Consider the following 24,390-nt stretch of genomic DNA (forward strand, 5'->3'; position numbering starts at 1 on the left):
CCAAAACCCTATTGGACCATGTCTCTCTACGTCCTTGCCACTACTACATTTGCCACAGTTAACAGTAACCTGATGATTCAGTGTTCCAGTAGGGCGGGAACCATATGTATGTTTATCCCCGGTGAACCCACTGCCTAGCCCATCTCTGACATGTAAGAGAGATGTTCTTTATGCACATGCTTGTAATTTTGGAATTCACAACTAATTTCTCTTGCAAGAAGATTCACTGACCATTCAATTTGCTCCTACAATTTCTAGGTAAGGGACATTCCCACTTGTCAACCATAGGATGCAGAGCAGCCTTTCATGCATATCTTTGAAGTCAGGTATCCATTTGCTTTTGTTTGCTTTGCCTACTAATTGTGCTTTTGCAGCTACTTGGGAAGATAAAGGCTTTGGCCATCTTGGCCCATCTTTTCTCCCAGCTCCATCTGCCAGGGAAGAAACAATGACTCAGAAAACTAATGGGCCAGTCTCTCTAACGATGGTGATGATTTCACCACTGGTGATTTCTCTATTCAATTTAATAAAACTGAGTCCAAAGGAAGGAATTGCCTTGGGGCACAAGTACTAAAGACAAACAGTGAATTTGCAAATACACATCAGAACTGTGCTGGCCAGTGTTCATGACACACAAGCAGCAAAGGTGATGAAGGTTGAAAGAACTAAAGAATTCAAAAGCGAACCTTTTTTTTTTCCCCCTTTGGATGAGAACATGATGGTGTGGGAGGAACCAAGGATGTGCCCTCAGACCAGCTTGGAACAAAGAAACTGTCACAGTAAGTACAGGGACCATCTACTCAGTGGCCATCAGGCACGCTTCACTCAATGTCTTTAGTCCTTACAATAGACCTGAAAAGGAAACCTAATTTCTTCTCTTTTACCCTTGAGAAAACAGACACTCAGAGGATAAATATCTTTAGTCATATTTGGAACTCTCATTTAACTGATTCCAAAGCCCAAGTCTGTTCCAACTGGATGGCTCACCTCACCAGTCCTCTCCCAGGATCTTCACTGGCAAAACGTGCCTATTGGCACGCACGATTATTGTGATAATTATCTCCCCATGAAAATAACTCCTGGAGAGCGCCTGACTCCCCGTTGGCTTTTACTCAACATTATTCTCTGTCTTCCACATTTCTTATCGGCTGCTAAGTTACTTACGATTTTATCAAGAACTCCTAGAAATCAGTTACCATTCCTGGCTTCTGATTTAATATGGGTAGCTCAAGAGGGGGACATACTTCACAAAGCACTGTCATTTAGTCTCACACCAATACTACCATGTTTTATTATGTTGCAGTTTGACCTCAAGGCACAGCAGGATTAGGCAATTTATCAAGGGACATCAATGTCTAGAGAAGACCAGAACATATGTGTCTCTGGACCACTGGCCTAGGATTCTTTCCATCACTGCATTGCATCAAACTACTCAGGGCAAAGTTGACTTCTGAGGCCTCCACTAATATGAATCATATTCATAGTAACAGCTCTCACTGAGCTCTTCATATGCACTGGATAGCACGCTGTACGCTTTGTATGAATTATCATGTTTACTCACTAAAGCAACTCCTTGATATGGGCATAATTTTTATTCTCCCTTATGAAGAGACAAAACTAAAGCCCAAGAAACTGAATGACTTGGGCTGAATACGTTTTATTAAAACTGGATGTTTTAGCTGGTATCCAAATAGACACTCTTAAAGCAAATCCATAGTTACCATGAAGCAGACAAAAGCTCAGTGAAGTTCCACAGAATGGGTAAATGAGTAACACTGACCTCGAATCTTCCCAGGACAGCCACTTATCTGCCAGACATCAGGCATCTTAACCAAAGGCGATCTCTTCTTAGCTGCAGGATCTTACTCTGTCAGTTCAAAGGGACCCACAACTGATTGTTCTCTTTCTCCCAAAGCTCCTCCCTTTGAATATATTCCTCAGCCCTAACCATTGTTTCTCATAGACTCAGGTTCCCAGCTCTGACTGTTCATAGGATTCACCAGGGTAGGGGTGCCTGTGTGGCTCAGTCAGTTAAATAGGTGCCTTCTGCTTAGGTCATGATGCTGGCATCCTAGGATTGAGCCCCGCGTCAGGCTCCCTGTTTCAGCAAGGAGCCTGCTTCTCCCTCTCCCTCTGCCTCCTGATCCCCCTGCTTTTGCTCTCCCTCTCCCTTACCCCATGTCAAATAAATAAAAAATCTTCAAACAAACAAACAAGAAAAAAAAAAAGAAAGAAAGAAAGAAAAAAGAAAAGAAAAGAAAAGAAAAGAAAAGAAAAGAAAAGAAAAGAAAAGAAAAGAAAAGAAAAGAAAAGAAAAGAAAAAAGATTTACCTGGGCATCTTTTAAAACTAGGATTCCTGGGGCCCCCTTCCAGGTAATCTTATTCAATAGGGACATGGTGGAGATGTCCCTGTTCATTTGCCACAGCTGATTCTCATGCCTAATCAGGTTAAAATCCCCTGTTAGAGTTGTGTATGCATGCCTTCCTCTCCCCCACCAGACTGTAACTTCTTAAAATACTGATGAGTCCTTTACATCTTTTAAATTTCCATGTGCTGAGAACAATGTTTAAAATGCTGTATTTATGCATTGTATTGTAAAATCCAGTATATTATGGAGCGGATAAGAACCTGGGCTCTAGAATCTAATAGTCTGGGTACAAAACGCTGACCTACTCCATATTTGCCATGTGGCTTTCAGTAAATTATCATACAATTTTGTGGTTACTTCATCTGTAAAATAAGGACAACTAGATGTTGTGATGTTTTCCTGAGATTTATGAGAGGCGGTAACTAAAGAATTTAGCACAAGGTCTGGCAAATTACAAGCCCTCACCAATGCTAGCTATGTAAGTAGGCAAAAATGATTCAATCAGTATGGCACTACAAATACCTTTATGTGACTGTTGCTGTGGTAAATGCAGTAGGGGATACAGAAGAAATACTGTATGCTGCCACATTACTCATTGCTATATGAGTTCTAGCAGTTTGGGGTGGAGTCTTTTGGTTTTTCCATATAAAGTCTCATGTCATCTGCAAAAGAGAGAGTTTGACTTCTTTGCCAATTTGAATACCTTTTATTTCTTTTTGTTGTCTGATTGCTGCTGCTAGGACTTCTAGTACGTTGTTGAACAACAGTGGTGAGAGTGGACATCCTTGTCATGTTCCTGATCTCAAAGGGAAGGCTGTCAGCTTTTCCCCACTGAGAATGATTTTCGTTGTGGGTTTTTCATAGACAGATTTTATGAAGTTGAGGAATGTACCCTCCATCCCTATACTTTGAAGTGTTTGAGTCAATGTACAGAAATCAGTTGTTTTCTTATACACTAACAATGAAAATATAGAAAGGGAAATTAGAGAATCGGTTCCATTTACTATAGCACCAAGGACCATAAGATACCTGAGAATAAACCTAACCAAAGAGGTAAAGTATCTGTACTCGAGGAACTACAGAACACTCACAAAAGAAACTGAAGAAGACATAAAAAGATGGAAGAGCATTCCATGCTCATGGATCGGAAGAATAAACATTGTTAAAATGTCTATACTGCCTAGAGCAAACTATACTTTCAATGCCATACTGATCAAAATTCCACTGGCATTCTTCAAAGAGCTGGAACAAACAATCCTAAAATTCGTACAGAACCAGAAGAGACCCCGAATTGCTAAGGAAATGTTGGAAAAAAAAAAAAAAAAACTGGGGGCATCATGTTGCCTGATTTCAAGCTTTACTACAAAGCTGTGATCACCAAGACAGCATGGTACTGGCACAAAAACAGACACATAGACCAGTGGAACAGAATAGAGAGCCCAGATGTAGACCTGCAATTCTATAGGCAAATAATCTTCGACAAAGCAGGAAAAAATATACAGTGGGGAAAAGTCTCTTCAATAAATGGTGCTGGGAAAATTGGACAGCTATGTATAGAAGAATGAAACTTGACCATTCTCTTATACCACACACAAAGATAAACTCAAAATGGATAAAAGACCTCAAAGTGAGGCAGGAATCTATCAAAATCCTAGAGGAAAACATAGGCAGTAACCTCTTTGACATTGGCCACAGCAACTTCTTTCAAGACCTGTCTCCAAAGGCAAAGGAAACAAAAGTGAAAATGAACTTTTGGGACTTCATCAAGATAAAAATCTTTTTTATAGCAAAGGAAATAGTCAACAAAACAAAGAGGCAACCCAAGGAATGGGAGAAAATATTCACAAATCACACTACAGACAAAGGGCTGATATCCAAGATCTATAAAGAACTCCTCAAACTCAACACACACAAAACAGACAATCATATCAAAAAATGGGCAGAAGGCATGAACAGACACTTCTCCAAAAAAGACATACAAATGGCTAACAGACACATGAAAAAATGTTCATCATCATTAGCCATCAGGGAGATTCCAATCAAAACCACATTGAGATACCACCTTATACCAGTTAGAATGGCCCAAATCAACAAGAGAGTAAACAACTAGTGTTGGAGAGGATGTGAAGAAAGGGGAACCCTCTTACACTGTTGGTGCAAATGCAAGTTGGGCAGCCACTTTGGCAAACAGTGTGGAGAATCCTTAAGAAATTAAAAATAGAGCTACCCTATGACACTGCAATTGCACTACTGGGTATTTACCCCAAAGATACAGATGTAGTAAAAAGAAGGGCCATCTGTACCCCAATGTTCATAGCAGCAGCCATAGTAGCCAAACTGTGGAAAGAGCCAAGATGTCCTTCAACAGATGAATGACTAAAGAAGATATGGTCCATATATACAATGGAGTATTATGCCTCCATCAGAAAGGATGAATACCCAACTTTTGTATCAACGTGGATAGGACTGGAGGAGATTATGCTGAATGAAATAAGTCAAACAGAGAGAGTCAATTATCATATGGTTTCACTTATGAGCATAAGGAATAACATGGAGGACATTGGGAGATGGAGAGAAGTGAGTTGGGGGAAATCGGAGGGGGAGACAAACCATGAGAGACTGTGGAGTCTGAGAAACAAACTGAGGGTTTTGGAGGGGTGGGGGCATTAGGTGAGCCAGGTGGTGGGTATTAAGGAGGGCACATATTGCATGAGCACTGGGTGTGGTGCATAAACAATGAATCTTTGAACACTGAAAGAAAATTTAATTTAATTTAATTTAAAAAATCAGAAGAAATACTGTTAAGTCTCATTCACTGAATACTAACAGGCATTTTTTATAAAATTGTAAAGAAATTTTTTTCACCTTCATAACAATACCCTGATATGTTATTGTTGGAGAAGGAAATACACCAGTTAAGTAAATGAAGGTTACCCAGTGAGTAATTTTCCATGTGAGACTGGAACTCAGGTTCATCTGGTTTCAGAGTCCATTCTCCCTACTTTATTACTGAAAGGTTGCATAAACCTTCATTCATACACCCATTCATTCAATCAACAAGTATCTAATATGTGCTTATTATGTGCTAGAAACTGTTCTAGGTGTTGAAGATATATAGGAGTGAACAAAACAGAGACAGCCTCTGCTGTTATGTAGCTTACATTCTACAGGGCAAAAAGAAGGGCAACAAGTAAGTAACTGGATATAGGACATGTCCAGTAAGAGAAGGGCTAAAGCAGTGTAAAGATAACTAGGGAGTGTGTGTCTGTGTGTAAGAGAGAGAGACAGGGACAGAGAGAGATTTGGGTGGAGGGGGAGCTTGGGCAATAGAGATTGAGAGATGGAAAGAGAGAGATCTTAGGCAGGAAGGCCAGGAAAGGCCTCTCTGGTAAAGAAACATTCAAGTGATAGATTTGATAAGATGTAATTGGATTCGGAATATTTTTAGAGGTTAGGCCCAGAGGATTCACTGTAGAACTAGAAGAAAGATATGAGACAACAACAGAAACAAAGAATGACTCCAGGTTTTCTGGCTGGAGTAACTAGGAAACTGGAGTTCTCATTCCTTAAGCTGGAGAAGAAGTTGGATAAGCAGGTTTTTCTCAAGGGGAATGAGGAGTCAGGTTTAGAGGCCACTATTGCATCCCAGCGGGAATGCTGGGTAGGCCATTTGGGGCACTGGTCTGCATTTGGGGTGAGAGGCTGGAGCTGGGGATACGGGTTGAGAAGACGATGTCTCATACCATGGGGTTGGTGGAGGCCACCTAGGAGAAAGAGCAGGTTAAGGAGAAGCCTCTGGCCTGGGCTTGTGTGTTTATGGCTCAAGAGGAGGAGGAGGAATAGGCAGAAGTCTGAGGCCTGGCAATGGCCAGAGAAGGAAACGGAGAGGAACTCTGGGCCCTGAGGCCGGGACAAGGAGCCCTTTCGGGAAGAAAGCAGTGACTGCCTGTGCCAAGGGTGCTTGAGAGCTGCCTTAGGAGGAACCTGGCTGAGAAGGATGGGCCAGATCAGTGAGGGGGCCACGGGGGACTCTCCCAAGAACAGCTTTGGCAGAGATGGGAAAAGAGGTGACAACTGTATATAGATGACTCTTTCAAGGCATTTTTCTGCAAAGAGGAGTAGGGAATGGGCAGTAGCTAGAGGTGGATACAGGACTGTGAGATGAGTATTTAAAGCAGGGTGACTGACAGTCTGTTGGGGAACCACACCAGCGATCCTGTAGAGAGAAAAGCCTTAATGATGAGGCACAGACAGCGGACAAGTGCAGGATGAAGGGCTGGAGTTGGTGTCAGGAGTGGGATCCAGCTCCCCAGTATGTGCTGGCCTTGGATGAAAGCAGGGACAAAACAGATACTGTGTAGAAAATGTAAAAAATAAATAAATAAATAAATATATATATATATAAATGTCAAGCAATGTAAGATTCTGTCTCACTTAATCCTTACAATAACCTGGTCAGGTGGCCTAATATTACCTCTATGTTATAAGAGAATCACAGTGCATGTGTGGAAAAGGCTTTAAATGCAGCTGAGAAAATGAACAGTCAGGGAAAGCTGTGGGTGGAAGTGTGTTTGATGTGGGCCTAAAGAGTGGGGTGGTTCTACATATGTGGAAGGGGCTAAGAAGAGAATTCCAAAAACATGAAAAACAAGAATTCCATAAATATATTAAAAGGCACAAAAGAGAAGAATGGATCCTGTTGTAGCATGTACCTCAGAACCAGAATGCATGGGTTCTAATCCTAATCCTTGCACTTCACAGCTGTGTGACTTTAGGCAAGTTACCTAACTTCTCTGTGTCTTAGTTTCCTCATTTACAAAATGAGGATAACAACAACTTTCCCTCAGAGAGGTTTAAGATGAGGAATACACACACCCGTTCCTACGTCCACAAACATGTATATGTTAGAATTATGCCAGATAAATAATGAGCATTGTATGCTTTAGTTATTATTTTATTATCATTTACAACATGATAAAGAGTTAGAAAAGTGTGTATTTTTCTGAACGTGGGTACAGGCTTCCAGTAAGCCTGCTTTTGGGGGTCTCTGGAAGGTACTGTGCTTCTGGGTTCCTCCTCCCAAAGGAGAACCATGGATACATAGGCAGACTGGTCACTCTCCCATTCAGTGTTTTATTTATGAAGCATTCCTTAACCATCTACTCCCAGTCAAGGTCTGTGCTAACCAGGACTCAGAGCCTAAAGACAAATGGCAGAATTCCTGTACCCAAGCTGCTCCTGGCCACCAGGACACAGACATGTGAACAGACTGGGGCCATCCAATCCGAAGGCTGTTCTCATGCTGGTACTCTGGAGGAAATGTGTCAGGTGCGAGTTAAGAGCACTGATTTCTGATTCCGAAAGTGTGGACTTGAGTCTTAGCTCTGCGGGTTTACTAAGTATGGCCTGTGTGTGTGACTTTCCTCCCCTATAACATGGAGAGAACAGTATCTGAGATGAGATCGTGTGAGCAGCAAAGGAGACGATACTGGCCCAGCCTGGCGCACACGGCCAGGGATTCTTGTAGTGCTGCTTGGCTTCTCCTTCTGGAGCCTTCTTCCCACAACTGTTATGGTTTGCATGACTCAGAATAGCAAGTCCTTCTTTGGAGCTCTTGAGGAAGTCTTCCTGGGAAGCCTCAACTGGAGTTGACTTTTAAGAGATGAGCAGTGTTTTACAGCACGGAAACATGAGGGCGACTTCTCAGGGAAAGGAAATGTCTTGGGGCAAGTCACATGACCCTGGTCCCTTCAGGAAGAGAGAATACCTCTGCTCATCTGTTCAAGGGCCTAGAAAAGGCCCATGTTGGGTGCCAAATTAGGTCCACTGGAAAATATCAGGCAAGGCTCCTCATACTTGACTGGTTCTCTTATCTCTGTCCTGTCTGGAATGGTTTTTTTGTTTTGTTTTGTTTTGTTTTGTTTTTGTTCTTGTTTTTGTTTTGCTTGTGATTGAGATTCTGTGCCTCTAATCCTGGAAACAGTTCTCTGGATGAATGCTTCCCCACCGTGGTGGAAGGAGTGATGTGTCCTTCTAATGAGGTCCACAGAGAAGGAAAGACAATCCAACTGTCCTCTCAAAACCCTGTTCGTGCACCAGCATTTTTTAGTTGGCCTTTTTCCCCTTCATATTTTCTAATTTTAAGGTAAAGTAGAGCATGGTCATAAAACCAGTCCCCTCAAGTGTGGCTACGAAAAGTACCTGACCAGCAATGGTTAAAACAGCTTGCATTCCTGTAGCAGCTAATGCTTTGTAGAATGTGTTTTGCCTGTGTTTTAAAAATGTGTCCCCACAGCAGCCTTGGTATTTGTCATCATTCCATTCAATAAAAATTTGTTGACTGCCTATTAAGTACTTGGCATTGTTTTAGTGCTGGGGGTATAATAGACGGCAAAACTACATGTGGGTCCTGCTCCCATGAAGCTTTCAGTCTAGCAGGAAGACATTCACAGAACAGTTTCGCCAGGCCATTTATGATGACAGACTAGGACAGGTGCTCTGAAGCATCCCGTTCTCTAAGAGCTATGACCATCATGACCCGAGGGCCAGGGATGGCTTCTTAGCTTGAGCTGAGAGTCCAAGGCCAGAATTAACAAGGAATGGGGCTAGGGGGAGAGAGAAGCTTCCCAAAAGTCTATGGTGGGAGGGAGATTCCCGAGGAACCAATAATGGTCTATGTGGCTGGAGACCAGACAAGATGGCATATGCTCAAACAGGAAAGTCAGGCAGGGGTCAGAACACCCGGGGCCTGCTAGGCCATCAGAAACCATTGAGAGGTTTTCAAAGCAAGCATTTTTGTGTTTGTGGGGAGGGGGTTGAGGGAGGGAATACAATTTTTTTTTTTAATATTTTGAAAGTGAGAGCAGGAAGGAAAAACAACTATTATCTGTGGCCACATATTGTTGATTTACCCTACCTATGAATGCATTACTATATCATCCACTCAGATAATGTCTGGGGCACAGTAAGTGCAGTAGAAGTGAAGGTCAGTTATTATTATTGTTATTGCTATTATTGCTTCTACTATGATTATCACCATGTGTGGCATTGTGAATATCTTTCTTTGTGGCCACCCTATGGCGTATCATCATCCATGTTCTGCAAGTGGGAAATTGAACTCTGAGAGGTTAAATAACTACCCAACCTCAGCCAGTTGGCAAGTGCAGAGCTAAAATTCAAAGCCCATGATATTTCTGTACTGAGAAAACAATGTGGAGACAAGCTGGGCAGAAAACCTGTCTTTTAACTAGAATGGTTCCACCCTCTAAGAACCTCAGCAATTGTTGAAGCTTTTTTCTTTTTAAAGATTATATTCATTTATTTATTGGAGAGTGAGAGAGTGAGCACGCAAGCCGGGTAAGAGACAGGAGAAGAGGGAGAGAGAGTCTCAAGCAGACTCCACGCTGAGTGCAGAATCCAGACATGAGGCTCAACCCCACCCCCCATGAAATGATAACCTAAGCCAAAATCAAGTGTTGGGGGTTCAACCAACGGAGCCACCCAGGTGCCCCAGCAATTGGTGAAGCTTTTGGAGTTGTTCTTAAATTAATCTTAAAGGGATGGTTTGGGTATTTCTAGTTATTTGATGTTCCCAGGGATATACACCAATTATTCATTCTCTGACTCTTCGTTTAAATAAAATATGAAGTTTGCAACCATAACTTTTCTAGAAGAGACTACAGGGCAACATAATAGCTAACAATATAAAACCTCAAACTCCTATCCATTCTCACATACATTTCTCCTCAGACAAACTCTAAGTAAGTGTAACTAGTTCCTGAGGGACACTGTGATGTGTTTGAGGAAGCTCTTCATTACTTAAGATAATGTAATAAAAAAAGGGTAACTTGACAGCCTAAGAAAGTACAGGAGACTGCAAAACAGACAGCACATATCATGTACCAATCTTCCTAAAGAACTAGAATGATCACACTGAATTCTCAATATCCTGGGAATAAGTCTCTTTATTTCCATTTTTTAGGTAAAATTGAGCATAGAGCAATTAAGTGACTTGGCCCTACTTGCTTGGTATTTAATTCATGCCTTCCCCGCTTAGCTCTGGCCCCTCACTCACAAAGTTAATGTTTGCCACGTGCTATTATCCCTACCCATTGTCTATGAGTGTCACAACAGATTAAAAGACAAGTCTCCTTGCCCCCCACCCCCTAAACCTGGTGATAGGTAGCAAATTAGAAATTGTTTTGATGGGAATAAAATGGGCTTTCCATTTTGATGGAGCACAACAGTTAAATTTGGTTAAAAAAAAACACTTCAAGAAAGTTCTTGGGGGTGGTAGTTGTCTGTATGAGGTAGGAACTTTAGTTCGATTAATATACAAAACAGCAACAGACCACGTATTTGGGTTCTCAAAATCTAAGCTAGGAGGAGAGGACAGGGGACCAATCAGAAATAGAAAAGTCATCTAGGCATCTTCCTATATGAGTTTAGGTCTTTTGTATATGGGAAGTTTCCCTGGAGATTTCTATCCATGCCATTCCCTATCCCTCCCTAATGCACATAAAGACATAGTAAGTTTCTCTCTGTAAGAGGAAAGATTTCTTAGTGGGTCATCTCCTATAGCCACCAATAAAATTTTTAAGGGAAATATCTAATGGAAAAAAATCCTTAAGATATGAAGGTCTGTGAAAAATATCATCCTTGGTCTCAATTCAAGGGTTATCCCAAACTTCTACTTGCTTTTCTCCGGGGGCAATGACTGAAAATCACTTCACAGAATAATAAACACTCCCCTTGTTTTCTCTACATGGCCCACGATCCCCAGCTCCTACTCTGAGGAGGAGGAGGAGGAGAAACAAGGGTGGGTTTTCGCAACAGGCTGCTCACCAGCTCCATTCCAGAGAGTGAGGCTGGACAGAGGGTATAGGCAGCCTCTCACTGCCCCAGCCCTCTTCAATCAGTACCACTCGTAGGGCAAGCCTCAGACTGAAAAGCAGCCAGCCAGACGCTTTTCTTGAAACTGCTCTTTTTCAAGGATGTAGCAGATCAAAAGAAACAGGCAAATCACACACAGAATATGCACAACCGGCTACTGGCTCCAGAAGCGTTGAAACCTGCAGCATTTGGATGAAGGCGGATTGCCAGAATGTTGACGAGGTACACACACACACACACACACACACACACACACACGCACACAGAAAGTACACACGCGCATACATACAGATGCAGAGCGCAATAGGTTAGAAGGTAGCAGAGATCCCCAAAAGGACCGGCGACTGGGGACTGTTTGTATGAGGCTCAGCTCACCCTTGCCGTAAGGCATTAACTTAGGATCCCCACAAACCCCATTTCCAGCAAGCGCTGAAAGTCAACAGTGTCTTCCTGCTCTGCAACCTAAGTCCAGACTCCCAACAAAACAATCCGACAACCGACACCCCACAGTCATGTAGTACTCAAATACTATTTTGCTAATTGCTTTCTTGGGCATGCACCAAGTTATTAAACAGACAGTGACAAAACAGAGAGCTTGGATAAATGTCTGTGGCAGCACCTACTGAAAATGTTCTTCCTTAACAGGAGTTCCAATTACTTGTCTGCTTGTGAAGGGGAATAAGGGAAACTGGCAAAATATTTCTGATTTTTTTCCGACTCGGCTAGATCAGCTTTGAGATCACCTTTGCAATATTATCCTGCCCTTTAGAAAATACGTCCCTTTCCTTACAGAAGACAGACTGGTTTTAGAAGCAGATCTAAGTCTGTTAGATACAAGCTTTTGCCAGGAACGACAGTCATCTGCTAGCTACAGAAAGCAGTATCAGCAGAGCCTGTGGGAAGTCATACACCAGCCCACTTTTTCCCACCCACCCGGACACTCTCCCTCTCTGGTCTGTACCTTCCGTGTGGCAGCTGGAAGAGAGGATGGTATTCGGAGGTCTGAAGATGTAAGGCAGGTAACGAGAGAAGCATTTCATCTTCCAACAAAAATAAAAAATAAAAATCTAAATAAAAAACCAGTCTCCTGAATCCATAAGGATTCTCTTGGCCTTTAAAGCTGGCTACATCACCATATGTTTATGTAGGTTCTCCCCTGGATCTGCAAAGCTGGGAAGCCCGAGGAATAACTGGAGATGGGGCCCATTTTGCCATCAGCGCCAGGAAGCACTGCCTTACATTTCTGCATGCAGCTCAAACTCAGAAGCCCCCAAGCAAGCCGGGATATAGCCTCTTCATTGGCTGCAGCTTCTCCGAGCAGGATTTGCTGAGTAAGTCAGTCCTGCCTGTAAACACACGCTGAAATGCCCTGCCTGAAACCTCTACCTTTTCCCGTGTGGTCAGTTTCTCCTCCTGCAAGAGAAATCCAGCAGGATAGGGGAGCACTGAGGATAAGTGACCATCTCTTCTTCAGCTGGAAGATCAGATGAAACAAAGGCAGCACAGTGTTCCACCCTGGAGAGGGATGGCTGTTAAAAAAGCCACCCGTAATGCCATGGGTCTCAAGAATATTAAAGTACAGTGCAATGAAATGGGTCTCTGTCCTTGCTTCGTCTAGATTTAGCTCTATGGTTTTTTAATACGAAAGCGCAAACAATAGGACCATTTATCATTTAGGTGAAGCCCAAAGCTGGGGTGAGTAGCCGGTGACAGAGGGCTAACACAGACAGATTCTGTGCTCCACGACAGGCTTTTTTTTTTTCCCCTGCCAGCCGTCACACCAAGGCAGTAACCTGGTTCTGAGTTATTTGCTGTGAGAATTTAAAGCCACAACACAAGAACGGAGGCTAAGCCCAAGGAAACTGACCCTTCACCGACTGGTGTGCCCTGATGGCATGGAAAAAGTAAGTCGATCTAAGAATTATATGACTTTACCAAAACATTCAGATTTCACAAGAGGAAGAGAGGGAATGAGAATACCCCTCATTGAGGACAGGTTGAACCACCACATAAATTTGGATGGGGGAACTGGTTTGGTTTTGACCCATCAAATAATAATGATTTTGGAGACCTTATTAACAGAAGGCAAGCACAAGGTATCGGTTTGGGATTGATAAGTTCTGCCAAAGACACCATGGTCTACGCTAGAGAAAAGGTGACTGTCCTTTGTGCTGCATTCGGAGACACAAGGAAATGATGTAATGGTCTATAAAAGAAAACCAATATTGCCCTGAGAGGGATTTTTAAAAATAAGATTTAACACCAAATTTTAAAATATGATTTAATATAAAAATATAAAATGTCTTGCTCTAATTGCACTAGAAAGGATTAAATACCTAGGAATCAATTTAACTAAGAAGGTGAGTGAGAGACCTGCACTCTGAAAATTTTAAGACACTTGTAAAAGAAATTAAAGACAACACACAAAAAAATGGGAAGACATATTGTGATCATGGATTGTAAGAATTAATGTAGTTAAAATGTGCATATTACCCAAAGCCATCTACGGATTTAATGCAATCCCTATCAAAATACCAATAGCATTTTCCACAGAACTAGAGCAAATAATCGTAAAATCGATAAAAAAAAAAACCCACAAAAGACCTCAAATAGCCAAAGCAGTCTTGAGAAAAAAACAAAGCTAGAGGTATCATAATTTCAGATTTCAGGATATACTACAAAGCTATAGTAACCAAAACAGTATGGTAACAGCACAAAAAGAGACCTATAGATCAATGGTATAGGATAGACAGCCCAGGAACAAACCCATACAGATGGCCAACAGACACACAAAGAGATAGATACTCAATACCATCAATCAGCAGAGATATGCAAGTCAAAAAACACAGTGAGATACCACTGCACATCTGTCCCAATGGCTGGTACCAAAAAGACAAGAAACAACAAACATCTGTGGGATGTGGAGAAAAAGGAACCCTTGTGCACTGTTGATGGGAATGTAAAATGGTGCAACCATTGCAGAAAATGCAGAGGTTCCTCAAAAAAATAAAAATAGAAATGCCTTATGATTCAGTAATTCCACTACTGGGTGTTTACCTAATGAAAACAAAAACACTATTTCAAAATAATATATGCATCTCAGTTTACTGCAGCATTATTTACAATAACCAAGATATGGAAGCAACCCAAATGTCCATCAATAGATGAATGGATAAATAAGAGGTGGAAGATATATATGAAATGGAATATTACTTGGCCATGAAAAAGAATGAGATCTTGTTAAGTGCAACAATATGGGTGGACCTAGAAGGTATAATTCTAAGTGAGACAAGTCAGAAAGAAGAACAAATATCATATGATTTCACTCATTTGTGGAATCTAAAGAACAACCTAACAAATCAAAACAGACACTTGAATACAGAGAGCAAACTGATGGAAGCCAGAGAAGTGGGTGGGGAGATGGGGGAAGTAGTTTTGGCGGGTGAAGAGGTACAAATTTCTAGTTATAAAGTAAATAAGTCACAGAGATAAAAAGAACAGCAGAGGAAATATGGTCAGTAATATTGTAATAATATTATATGATGACAGATGGTGACTACATTTACCACAGTGAGCACTAAGTAATGTATAGAATTGTTGAATCAGTATGTTGTATACCTGAAATTAATACAACATTGTATATCCATTTACTTCCTTTAAAAGAAATGTGTGCCTTGAAATCTGGTAGAATATTTTTTTTAATCCTTCATTGCTTCTCCTCTTTGCAGATATACTTAGCACTGGAGAAACATACTGGGTTTTCCAAGGAGGCAAAAACTTGGAGCCATAAAGTAATTATGGTCTTTGTCCAGGCCATGATATATAAATAGACCCTTCCACCAATATGCTTTCTGACTTTTAGATCATTGTGACAGGATAGCAAACTATTGGCAGAGACAGGATGTCTAGCCCTTCAAAGGTCATATAAAGCATCACTTCCTTAGACCCAGGCACCTGGCAAGGCTGGGCCATCCCAAGTAAGGTGCCGTTTAAACAATGCCTAAATGGTCTGGTTTGGCTGTATAGGTCATCTTAGCCTCATGACACAAAAGCATATCCGGAGCTGTCTTCCTGAGAGGTATTGTACCTGTGACCTGTATTCAGCGGAGTGGAAAGAGTGTGGGCTTTGGGGTCAATCTGACCCAAACTTGAATCCCTATGTATTCCATTTACCAGTTGGGTAGATCTACACAAACTTTAACACCTGTGAGGCTTCGCTTTCTGCATCCATAAGATGGGACCAATGACAGGGTTTTCCTTGTGCCTTCTCAGGTTGAGTGAGACAATAAGCACATGAAGTACCCATTGCCCTGTGGCCATGTGATCAATGGTTACTACTGATGCCATGTTTACAGTTGCTGTGCACATGCTCTGACCTTCTGTGGCCAGACAGGAACTTGAGAGCAGGGACAGAACAGGTGTGATGAGGAGGGTGGTGCCACAACTAGACAGCCAGGGTTGAAGCATGTCTTTGAAACTGACTTACCTGTCATCTAAGCCTCATTACATAGGTAATAGGGATAATAACAGAAATAATCTCACATGATGTGGTAGGGGCCAAAGAGGACGGCTGGTATGAAGGGTTTAGTACAGTATTTAGCAAAACGTAAGTGCTTCCTAAATTTAATTGCTATGTCTGCAGCAGTAACATCAGCCCTGACTCACAGTATCTCATTGCATTTACCTACCCATCTTGTCTACACAATGAGACTGGTAACTTCCTAAGGGAACTCTCAATGTCTAAATCATCTTTGTTCCTCAGGTGCCTGGCACAGAGTACTCAATAACTATTAGTTGAAGGAGTGAATGAATGGATGGATGGCTAGATGGGTAAATCAACACATATGGGAGAAAACTTCTGAAAGATGTTTGAGACTGCTTTGTGGAGGTCTTTCATAGCAGAAATGAATTTGAGCCCATTATAAAGCTGGAATATATTACTCGGGCAAAGCTGTTATGGAATTCATGAATCGACATGCTTCTGCTTGGCATAATTTGGTCTTAAATAAACAGTAGGCATTTAGTACATACCTCCTAAGTCAATAGCAGGCACTTAGTAAATACTTCCCAAGTGAGAAAACATTCATGGATTATGCTGCCCATAATTAAAGTGAAAAAACTAAGCAACTCCCTCCTCCCCCCCAAAAAAGCCTGTCTCCTTCATTAGAAACAAAAGATCAGTGAGGCTGGCACCCAAGTTCCAAACTGGCCGCTCCAGTCCAGCCAGTACCTCTTGACCTCCATTGAAAGTGCCTTTTCCAATCCCACTTTAAAATGACTGATTCTGTGCCAGCCCTGTGCATCCCCGCTCCACGCAGATGTAGAATGGGCAAGGGGCAGAAAGAACTAATGTGGAATCTCTTCATTCAGATGATTCCAATGCAGTTGGTTTGCGCTGTACCATTTTGAGTGTTTCAGTGTCCGTTTGTATCTTTTTTTCTCTTGGATTCTCTGAACCATTCCATTTTACAGATGGGAAAACAAGCTGAGAACATATAATCATTATCAAAACCAGCCTCACTTAGGGAACTTGCAGATTTCAGAGCCATCAATTCTATGAATTCAGACTCTCTCTCTCTTTTAAGATTTCATTTTTCAGAGAGAGAGAAACAGGCAGAGAGAGAGAGAGAACAGGGAAGGGGTAGAGGGCGAAGCAGACTCCCTGCTGAGCAGGGAACCCACTGCTGGACTCCATCTCAGGATCCGGGGATCATGACCTGAGCTGAAGGCACTTAATCAATTGAGCCACCAGGCGCCCTGATTCAGACTCCCTGAGGACAGACAAGGAATCTGTATATTCCATATGAAAAGTGATTCTTTTTTTTTTTTTAACATATAATGTATTATTTGTTTCAGGGGTACAGGTCTGTGAATCATCAGTCTTACACAATGCAAAGCACTCACCATAGCACATACCCTCCCCAAAATCCATCCCCCAGCCACCCTATCCCTAGCCCCGACCCCTCAGCAACCCTCAGTTTATTTCCTGAGATTAAGAGTCTCTTATGCTTTGTCTCCCACCCGATCCCAACTCATTTCATTTTTTCCCTCCCTACCCCACACGACCCCCCAGCCATGCCTCTCAAATTCCTCATATCAGAGAGATCATATAATAATTATCTTTCTCTGACTTATTTTGCTCAGCATAATACCCTCTAGTTCCATCCACGTCGTTGCGAATAGTCCAAGTGATTCTTATCGGACTTTGAGAACCTCAGGAGTGAGGTATTTCGTTTCATGCTTTGGCTTGAAAGGTAAGGGTTACAGAAAGTTTTTCAAATACTCTTGTTCCAAATCATGTGTCTCACTGCTTTGGTCCAACATTTTGTTGGCATTAGTGAGTGATGGAGTGATTTACTGACTCCTGCTCTAAAGGAGGGCGTTTTCACAGAAAAAAAAGAGAGAAGAAAAAAAAAGAAGGACTAATACACTAACACATGACAACATCACCGGGGTTATGATGGAAGGAAGGAGTCTGAAAAGATTCTTTGGGATTACAGAGCCCCAAAAAGTCCATGCCAGAGATCCAGTCTTAGGCATCAGGCTTTATTTACAGAAAGTGCCCGTTAAAAGGCAATTATCTTACTTGTAGCCACAGTGAATAAAGAGCTGGCCGTAATTAACCCCATCAGCAGACTGAGAGTCTTATATAGCAAATATCATCACAGATAAGAGCAGGATGACCAAGAAAGGAAGGGTCTTTCTAGGGAGACAAGGAGACAGGAGGCTCAAAGGCATTGGCAGAGATGCCTGGAGGGAGGGCCCAGGAGCATAGAGTGATCTCTGAAAGGGAAACCAGGAGCCCAGGAGGAGGGAAAGATAAAGGTGACCCATTTTAGGTGCCATGTGAGAAGGGCCTTGGAGTCTGGCAGAACAGAGCTTACAGACAAGAAATACCCCAGATGATTTCCACATGCCAGGTTCTGACATCCAGTTGCAGAAAAAAAGCAATTAACAGGGAGATTGTTGAGTGATGCACTATGGACTGGGGTGCTCCAAGCTTTTCTCCAGACCACCTCCTGGGAGATCAGAAGCATTCGTTTTGGTGTTGCAAAGCCCCAGCTGGAGCCCTGGCCTCAGGGCCTCCCAACAGACTGCTGTGCGCTGCTTATGGTCCACCCCCACTGAAGCCCGCTTCTTCTGGGAAACTTACCCCGATCATTCCCTTTTCACATGTCCTTACAACCTCCTCTGGGGGACATTTCATCATTACAGTTTTTCATTTTGCTCAGAAGGAAAGTAAATCCCAAGAAAACAGAAATTAGATTATTTAAGATGGGTCAGGATGAACATGGCCAGGTTTTCACTTGGAAGCCAAGGCAAAGCAAATTCCTCTTCATTCTCAAATCTTAAATAAAATGTCACATCTTCAGGGAGAGGCTACTTAATACCTCAGACTGGGCCAAATCCTCCTGCCACAGGCTCTCAAATACCACCCTTTCCTTTCAAAGCACTCGTTCATTACTGAACATGTTTATTGAGCATCTACTTATGTCTGGCACTGTACATGGTACTAAAGAATCAATAGTAAACAAGACAGATGAGATTCCTGCCCTTTTCTTCAGGGGTAATTATCATTGCTAACATATAAGGTTGTAGTGAAGATTACATGAGCCAATTCATTAAAGTGTTCAGAATTCTATGTGGCATGAAGTACCGTTCCATGACTATGATAATTGCTGTCAAGTGTCTAATTCCTTAGGCAGGAATGTAGAATTTTGACTTTCCTCTGCTGAATCCTGAGCGTGAGGTTCACTGCTTGGTGCATAGAAGGAATTCGGTAAGTTTGTGCTGGATTGAATTGATCTGCACTGAAACAGGCAGAATTCTGACATAATTTTCATCCCCTCCCCCATAATCTCCAGTCAGTATGTGAATTTCACAGCTTGGTACATTCTGATTTGGAAGGAAGAGGAACCTCTTGGTTAGTTCCTTTATCCATTCATATAATCTTTTTAGCAGCTATTAAACACTAGGCTTCTAGAAGCCAGAGATAGCCATAGTAAATAATACACTGAGGTTTAGCTCATTGAGTTTATATTCTAAACAAGGAAGAGGGACAGTAAACAGGTAAACATTATATCAACAAAATTATCTCAGATTGTAAAAAGGAATGATCCAGTAATTCATCCAAAGAAAACAAAAACACTAACTCAAAAAGATAGATGCATCTCCATATTTATGTGCAGCATTATTTATAGTAGCCAAGATATGGAAACAATTTATGTGTCAAATGATGGATGAATGGGTAAACAAAATGTGTATATATATATATACAATGTAATATTATTCAGCCATAACAAAGGGGGAAATCTTACCATTTGCAACAACATGAGTGGACTTTGAAGATACAAAGCTAAGTGAAATAAGACAAAGACAAATATGATAGGATCTCACTTATATATGGAATCTAAAACAAAACGAGTAACCCCCTTTCCGCAACTCAGATATAGAGAACAGATTGGTGGTTGCCAGAGGTGGGGTGGGTGAGTTGTGGGCAACATGGGTGAAGGGGGTCCAAACGTACAAGCTTACCAATATAAAATAAATATGGGATGGAATGTACAGCACGGTGACTGCCGTTAGTACTATATTGTGTATTTTAAAGTTGCGAAGAGAGGAGATCTTAAAAGTTCTCATCATAAGAAAAAAAAACACCGTAATTATGTATGGTGATGAACACTAACGACACTTACTGTGGTGATCATTTCACAGTATATACAAACATGGAATCACTACACTATACACTCCAAACTAATATAATGCCATATGTTAATTATACCTCCATTTTTTAGAAAGCAGAATGGAGAAAATAAAATGGGGGTTGTGGTAGAGAGTGACTGCTTGGCTTAGATGGTCAGGGAGGGCTTCTCTAAGGCGGTGACATTTCAGCGGAGGCCTGAAAGACAACTTGCCTGGCCAAGAAACGATTTTGGCTCGTTCTCTTACCCAACTTTGCAGCAGCCTGTACGTTTTCTTTCAGAGCAGTTTTGTCTTTTACTTTAATTAGTTAACAATCTAATTCTTTAAAACTGATAGTTTTTGTCTGAGATCAGCGGGAACATAGATTGTGCTGTGTTGCTCACCACGGCACTCCCGGACTTACTTCCCTGAGAGGCCAGCAGAGACCTCATTCACATGGCTGATGGGGAGTCTGGACCAACAGCTCACACGGTTCTCTAGGCATGTGACTAAAGCAAGGAAGAGGTGGGCGGCTACAGATAAGCCTAAAGAGGATTTTGAAGACCGAGGACAGGCTTGATTGAAAGCAGATGCAAAGGGAAAAATAGAACCTAGCTGGTTACAGCAGAAGATTTTGTCTCTCAATGAAAAGACTCTACAGTGAAAAGCATAATAAAGCCAAGCACATTTTCCACTAAATTTTATATACTAATTCTCACAGGAGCTACAAAAAGTATACAGCTTCTCCTCACTTATGAAGAGATATCAGAGCAAGTAGGTAGTATTTCTTCATTCAAAAGCATATGAATAGGACTTGATTTTCATAATGATAACAACAGTAATGACATCAACCATCCAATCCGAGTTCTTCTGGGGTCCTGACCCTCTGCGAACCGCACTGCCTAGGACATCTCATTTTTTTTTTTAAGATTTTATTTATTTATTTGACAGAGAGAAATCACAAGTAAGCAGAGAGGCAGGCAGAGAGAGAGGAGGAAGCAGGCTCCCTGCTGAGCAGAAAGCCCGATGTGGGGCTCGAACCCAGGACCTGGGATCATGACCTGAGCCGAAAGCAGCGGCTTAACCCACTGAGCCACCCAGGCGCCCCTAGGACATCTCATTTAATCCTCTTGAAAAACTTATAATAAAGTCAATGTTATTATTTTATTTGCTTATACATGAGGAAATTTGCACAGAGGTCTTAAATAACTTGCCAAGTGTGAGCCAATGGAGGGACTAAGTTTCCTGTGCAGACTTCTCACTCCTACCCCACCCTGTCTGGATGCTGGGCTGTTTCCCATGTTGCATGATCTTGACATTCTCTTCCCTGGTGGTCTGGTAGAGAACAGAGCACCCAGAATGGAACTCAACTTCTGTGTCTACTGATATGGGATTGGTGGGTATTTGATCAGGCTGGTCAAATTTACTTCTACACTATTTGAAAGAAAGGATCTGCTAATGACTAGTGTCATTATGTGGGGGAACTATAATCAAATCCACACACCTACCCATCAATGCCTCCAGAGACTTAAGATGAATTTAAGGGTTACTTTTTCCAAGATACAGTGCCAAGAACCACGGGGGTGGAGGAATATGTAAGGCAGAGAGTGTAAAGTGAGTGGGGAGGTAAGATGTCAATGAAAAATATGAATATATTACCAATTACAGAAAGGGCCTAAGAGCATTAATAGATACAGTGCAGACTAGGAAAATCTCACATGTCATTGGGACATTGGGTTGGATTCCACAAAGACTTCCTGGAGGTGGCAGCGTCTGAGATAGGCTTTGAAGAACAGGGAGAATTTGAATTTGTGGACATGTGAGTGAAAAGAACATGCTGGTAGGAATTAAAAATTAGAGTTTGGCAGTAAGGAACCTTAAGAAATATTCGGGGAATAATGCATACTTCTTTTTATTAGTCTAAATAATACCATCAAAGACGGTTTTTAATGCTACTTTATGAACATGAAAATAATATTACATTTCCTTAAAATTTCACTACATCACTATTCACAACTCAAATTTACCCTGTTTATTCTAAACTAATGGCATTATGACACATTTTATTTTATTTTAAAGAATTTATTTATTTATTTGACAGAGAGATCACAGGTAGGAGAGAGGAAGGCAGAGAGAGAGGGGAGCAGCCTCCCTCCTGAGCAGAGAGCTCGATGCGGGGCTCGATCACAGCACCCTGAGATCATGACCTGAGCTGAACGTAGAGGCTTAACCACTGAGCCACCCAGGCACCCCACATTTTAAACCTATAAAGCAGATTCCAACTTCACCATTTGGGCCAGACACGAATTAGCTCTCATTTGGAAATAGGAGACTTCAACCTCCCTTATCTGAGCCAGACAAAGAACTGCCCAATTTTTCAGTCTATACAGTGTCTCAAAGCCTTTGGAAGAAGAACCCATTCCAAAGTCAACCCAGAATGTGCTTCCATTTCCTCAAAAGGATTTGCTTTGTCTGCTTCTCTCCTGCACATCTCGGGGCTGTAATTAAACCATGAACAAACGAAAATGAATCAATATGCTAGGATAATAATAAGGCATTTTTTAAGGTATCTCTTTGAGCCTTCATCCCTGGGAGTAGGCAGCACCATTTGCTTCTGGACAGATGAGAACATTAGAGGATTTTGAGGTAACTCAGCACATGAATCCAGGTGGCAAGACCTTAGCTTTCTGACCCTTGGGCCACCCTTCAGATAGTAAAGAAAAGGTTTGTGGGGTGCCTGGGTGGCTCAGTGGGTTAAAACCTCGGCCTTCGGCTCAGGTCATGATCTCAGGGTCTTGGGGTTGAGTCCCATGCCAGACTCTCTGCTCAGCGAGGAGCCTGCTTCTCTCTCTCTCTCTCTCTCTGCCTCTTTGCCTACTTGTGATCTCCATCAAATAAATAAATAAAATCTTAAAAAAAAAAAAGAAAGAAAGAAAGAAAAGGTTTGAGGGATCAGGTTTAATGCCTTCTGTAGAAAACACTTTGACCACAAGTTTTCCCTTGATTCCAAGAGGCCATAATAGTAAATCTTTGAGGGGGGCAGGGGAGAAAATGGTCGACCTGTTGTTCCAAAGTATGGAGAAAAGACTTGCTTGTTCAGCAAAGACACCCCCACGGGATTGCCATCCTGTACATGCAGCATGCACAAGAGTTCTGTGTGTCCTGCAGAGCAATTTAGTTTTTGATTCAAATGTCAAGCCTTTTGAGAGGCTACGTATTCACCCGTCTCTTGCATTGGGAGAGAGTTACACACATTCCTTTCTATTTCAGTCTGTGAGTTTCGCTCTACAGCTGGGTTGATGCACGTCAGCACTAGTGACATTCTGGCCTGGATAATTCTTTGCTGAGGGTGGGAGTGGGGCTCCAGGTGGAGAGCAGGGGCCGGGAGGGGGAGCTCTACTGGGCACTCTAGATGTTCAGCAACATCCCTGGCCCCAAGCTGCAAAATGTCAGGAGCACCTCCCCACCTCGGTGGTGACGATCAAAAACGTCTCCAGATGTTGTTAAGTATCCCCTGGGCCCCTACATACACACACACACACACACACACACACACACACACACACACGGAGAATTACAGACCAGGGCTGGAGCCATCACCACGTGAATTGTAACTGCAAACAAGGCAACTTTGTGCCAGCAAATAATTATTTGATGAACAGTCAGCAAACTACGTGCTTCAGCAATTCTTCATGTCTTCATTTCCTCCCCCTCACTCTCTCACATGGCTGCTGTGTATATCCCATGAAACAATATTTGTAAAAGAGCTTTTGAAAATTTGAAAATAGAATGTTGTTGCTATTTGGTTTACCTGGGTCTTTAGGCAACCACTGATGCTGGCATGTTGGAAAATGACAGCTCTATTTTGTAATAAATAAATAAATAAATAAATTTTTAATTTTTTTAGAATTCAAGTTAATTACATATAGTATATTAATGATTTCAGGGCTAGTATCTAGTGACTCATCAGTGCTCATTACTTCAAGTGCCCTCCTTAATGCCTATCACCCAGTTACCCCATCCCCCAACCCACGGCCCCTCCAACAACGTCAGTTTATTTCCTGGAGTTAAGAGTCTCTTATGATTTGCCTCCCTCTCTGTTTTCATCTTATTTTATTTTTCCTTCCCTTCCCTTACATTCATCTGTTTTGTTTCATAAGTTCCACATATGAGTGAAATCAAGTCTTTCTCTGACTGACTTATTTTGCTTAGCATAATACCCTCTAGTTACATCCATGTCATTGCAAATAGCAAGATTTCATTCTTTTGGATGGTTGAGTAATATTCTATTCTATTGTATAGAATTTAGATTTAAAGGAATCCCATGAATGCAGTCTATATACAGGGAGTTGAAGGCAACAGTTAGAAACATCGCTTTTGCCACTAAGATGAATATTAGAGTCTGCTGTCTTCATAGCCATTGCTGATTGGAAAGCTGGTGTTAAT

General features: G+C 41.9%; 1 protein-coding gene across 4 annotated transcripts in view; it reads right to left on the reverse strand.

Moving 5' to 3' along the window:
* The window catches only part of PPP2R2B (protein phosphatase 2 regulatory subunit Bbeta), a 456,957-nt gene that overhangs the window by 415,423 nt on the left and 17,144 nt on the right, over window positions 1–24,390 (reverse strand). The window contains exon 1 of one of the 4 annotated variants that reach the window (XM_047731087.1): window positions 12,224–12,588. The exons of 2 other annotated variants lie outside the window; for them this stretch is intronic. In XM_047731087.1, the coding sequence (XP_047587043.1) occupies window positions 12,224–12,297 (74 nt within the window). In that variant the 5' untranslated portion in view covers window positions 12,298–12,588. Of the gene's footprint in view, window positions 1–12,223; window positions 12,589–24,390 lie in introns of those variants that run through there. One more of the 4 variants, XM_047731095.1, reaches the window with a different exon arrangement.

Source organism: Lutra lutra, chromosome 5 (genome assembly GCF_902655055.1).
Source record: "Lutra lutra chromosome 5, mLutLut1.2, whole genome shotgun sequence".
Classification (NCBI taxonomy): Eukaryota; Metazoa; Chordata; class Mammalia; order Carnivora; family Mustelidae; genus Lutra; species Lutra lutra.